Here is a 3,321-nt window from a genome sequence, read left to right on the forward strand (position 1 = left end):
TCCGATAATTAGTGATGAAGGCAATGAATAGAAGAGAAACTTGATTTGCTGTTTCCCATACTCTTGGATGGGGGCATTTTCGGTAAACCTTTTTTTTATATTTTCCATTCACACTATTTCCGTTTCCTTTTTTTCTCGTATCAACCTCTGTCACGGATTTGCTCAATGCTCATCCTTTGTTTTCGTTGTCTCTCCTTTTTTTTTTTTTTTTTTAATGTTTTCTCGAAAATATGATGGCATTTTGTAAGCATACTTCAAAACTTTAGGTAGGAAATCACATGTGCCGCTAAATATTTTAGCACACTTTTCTCATCTGTAGATATATAACAGCAGTGGTTTTCTTTATTGTTTGTTGTGCCAATGTTGTTAGGAGAAGAAGGAAATTAAAAAAAATCATAGTCACATACAAAAAGAGGGAAAATAATAAATTTCGAGTAGTTGGAGTAGGAGAAGCTAAATAGTACAAGAAATTAAATAAGATACTCCCATCTACATCATCTTGCTTTTTTCATCCATAATAGTTTTCAGTAAAACTGTGAACTTGTGAATTTAATTTCCCTTTTATATATAAAGATACTTGTGGTGTTTATACTCAGGAGACCAGAAACTAGGAAACAGTCTATTACATTTGTATTGGGAAATAATCAAATCTCAAAATTTGATTCATTCATAAACTTTATACTATATACTTTTCGTTGATAAATTTTTTGCATCTCTCTAATAACGAATGGAGTCTAGCACATATATATTCCTAATGTGATTTTCATTCATATGGATATTTATTTATATATGACTATTTATTCCATCCCATCTTATTGCTTTTGATGGTTCTCTTGTCATTAGAGTCTTCTCTCTTATTGCTCTCATATTTCTTTGCTTTTGTTTCCTCTTTATTACAAGAGAGATATGTGGAACCTTAACGACTCACCTGATCACCACGAAGAATCCGACGGTAGATGGAAACGGGCTGGAGATGTACCAATCTCTATGAGATCATCGACCACGTGTCTGTTGTCTGTTCCTCCGGTGACCCGGAATTTTTTTCCGAATCAAATCATGGAACAGGAAGTTCCAGGAATATCTGGGTCCGGTATCACTAGAAACCAGTCTCTTGTTCGGTCGGATCCTAGCGGGTCTGGTCGTCCGGAAAACCTAGAGCTGGAGATAACACAGCCGGTAAAAAAGAGCCGACGTGGTCCTCGCTCACGGAGCTCTCAGTATAGAGGAGTTACTTTTTATCGACGAACCGGAAGATGGGAGTCACATATTTGGTAACTTAATTTTCTTAACCCGACGATATACCGAATACTATTATTACCTATATGGTAAATCTATCAAATACATGTTTCATTTCATTTGAGCCAATACCTTATTGTTGTTTTTAAAATATGTTTTGGAATCTTATGCAGGGACTGCGGGAAGCAAGTGTACTTAGGTATGATCATGTAATGTTGTTCAAACACAGATCAAACATCCTATTGAAACTAAGTTGTGTTGTGTCTGTCCATTTTTATACGATTTCTTCGACCAAATAAAGGTTTTATTATCTCCTTATATTACTTTTGTTACATATTCAGGTGGATTTGACACAGCACATGCCGCTGCTCGGTATATTTTACTCATCCAAATATGATCAATTAGAACGAATCTAATATTGTAATTTGCTGACATACAAATTAATTTGGGTGGGTAACTGTTTGGGACAGTGCCTATGATAGAGCCGCAGTTAAGTTTAGAGGTGTAGATGCAGATATAAATTTCAATATTGAAGATTACGTGGAAGATTTGAAACAGGTAAAATATTTATTATTTGTAGGTTCAAGCAATTGAGTTTAGATTATTACTCGAACATAAAACAAATTAAATTTGCTGCAGATGAGCAGTCTGACAAAGGAAGAGTTCATGCATGTCATTAGAAGGCAAAGCACTGGGTTTCCAAGAGGCAGCTCTAAATATAGAGGTGTCACTTTGCATAAATGTGGAAGATGGGAAGCTCGATTGGGTCAATTTCTCAACAAAAAGTATAACTACACAAAATAATATATGGGGGTCATTTTTTATTTTATAATATTTTGTTTTTCTTAGGGATACTTAAATTTGGTACTGTGTTGTTTGCTTTTTATTTATTTCAGGTACGTTTATTTGGGTCTCTTTGATACCGAGATGGAAGCTGCAAGGTACTGTTTTATTATTGTTCAATGTCTCATCATCACGTTTCAAAACAATAGTATTTATGTTTGGGCAAAAGAAAAACAATAGTATTTGTTTTGTTTTATTTCTTCTTCGTGCTTTTTGAATTATAGAGCATACGATAAAGCAGCAATAAAGTCTAATGGAAAAGATGCAGTTACCAATTTTGACCCTAAAGTATATGAGGAACAGCATAATAGCCCAGGTAACTTGATTTTACGTTTTCCGCCTATAATAACTACATATACATATTTTTTTTACTCCTGTCACCAAATTTTACTCACGGTCACCAAATTTTATCACGGTAACAATCATCAGAGAAGCAGTGGAATGATCATAACCTTGATCTAAGTCTAGGTGAATCAAACTCGGAAGAGTTTGGAACCAAATCCGAGGTAAGTTAAAGTTGTTCATGTTTTTATAAATTAATGTGTGAAAATAAGATAAACAATTAAATAGTGATTATGGTTTAAACTGATATATTTTAAAGACTGCGAGCATGAGAAATGGATTTAGAGACGAGGAGAGACTATTAGGGAGCCATCTCTCCCTAGCGATGACGACAACCGCGACTGTCGGATCAGAAAAGCAATTGGACGGTGGAGGAAAGCGAGTGGGAATGGCTGCTGCATCATCAGGATTCTCTCCTCGCTTTCCTCCTTGGAATCACCACACTCCTCGCACCTTCCATTTCTTTCGTCCCTGATTCATCATCATCATCATCACGGTCATACAACAAATGTTTTGGAGAAACTTGGTTATTCCAGGAGCTATTTTTTGGATGTGTGGTGTGTGTATGTATTACATATATGTTCTTGTGTCCATGTAAGACTTTTCTTTCTGTAATTTAATCATACAACAAAAGTTCGTGGCCCACATCCTACATGGTATCCACTGTACATATTGGAGATTTCTGTTTCATCATTTACCATCTCATCAAATGCTCTTAGTTAGGTTTCGAGTCCGGATCTAGATAATACCATGGACACAACCCAACCCCAATTTCAGAAAATATTACAACCTAAATGGGTTTTAAAGAAAAAATGTACATCCAAATAGATTTAGGTTTTCTGAGTTAAGTTGGGTTGGGCTGGAATGACCCCTAATATCGAGACCAATTCTTTTTCTTTT

General features: G+C 35.3%; 1 protein-coding gene across 1 annotated transcript; it reads left to right on the forward strand.

Annotated features, from left to right (window-relative positions):
• The first annotated feature begins 518 nt into the window (after positions 1 to 518).
• LOC106301662 (AP2-like ethylene-responsive transcription factor TOE3) lies at positions 519 to 3,068 on the forward strand. Its single transcript, XM_013738114.1, has 9 exons — positions 519 to 1,271; positions 1,410 to 1,435; positions 1,578 to 1,608; positions 1,707 to 1,794; positions 1,876 to 2,021; positions 2,133 to 2,177; positions 2,304 to 2,395; positions 2,509 to 2,585; positions 2,681 to 3,068. Exons 1-9 carry the CDS (start codon positions 907 to 909, stop codon positions 2,894 to 2,896), a joined length of 1,086 nt encoding a protein of 361 aa, XP_013593568.1. The 5' UTR covers positions 519 to 906; the 3' UTR covers positions 2,897 to 3,068.
• Positions 3,069 to 3,321: the final 253 nt, after the last annotated feature.

This window comes from Brassica oleracea, chromosome C7 (genome assembly GCF_000695525.1).
Source record: "Brassica oleracea var. oleracea cultivar TO1000 chromosome C7, BOL, whole genome shotgun sequence".
In the NCBI taxonomy this organism is placed as follows: domain Eukaryota; kingdom Viridiplantae; phylum Streptophyta; class Magnoliopsida; order Brassicales; family Brassicaceae; genus Brassica; species Brassica oleracea.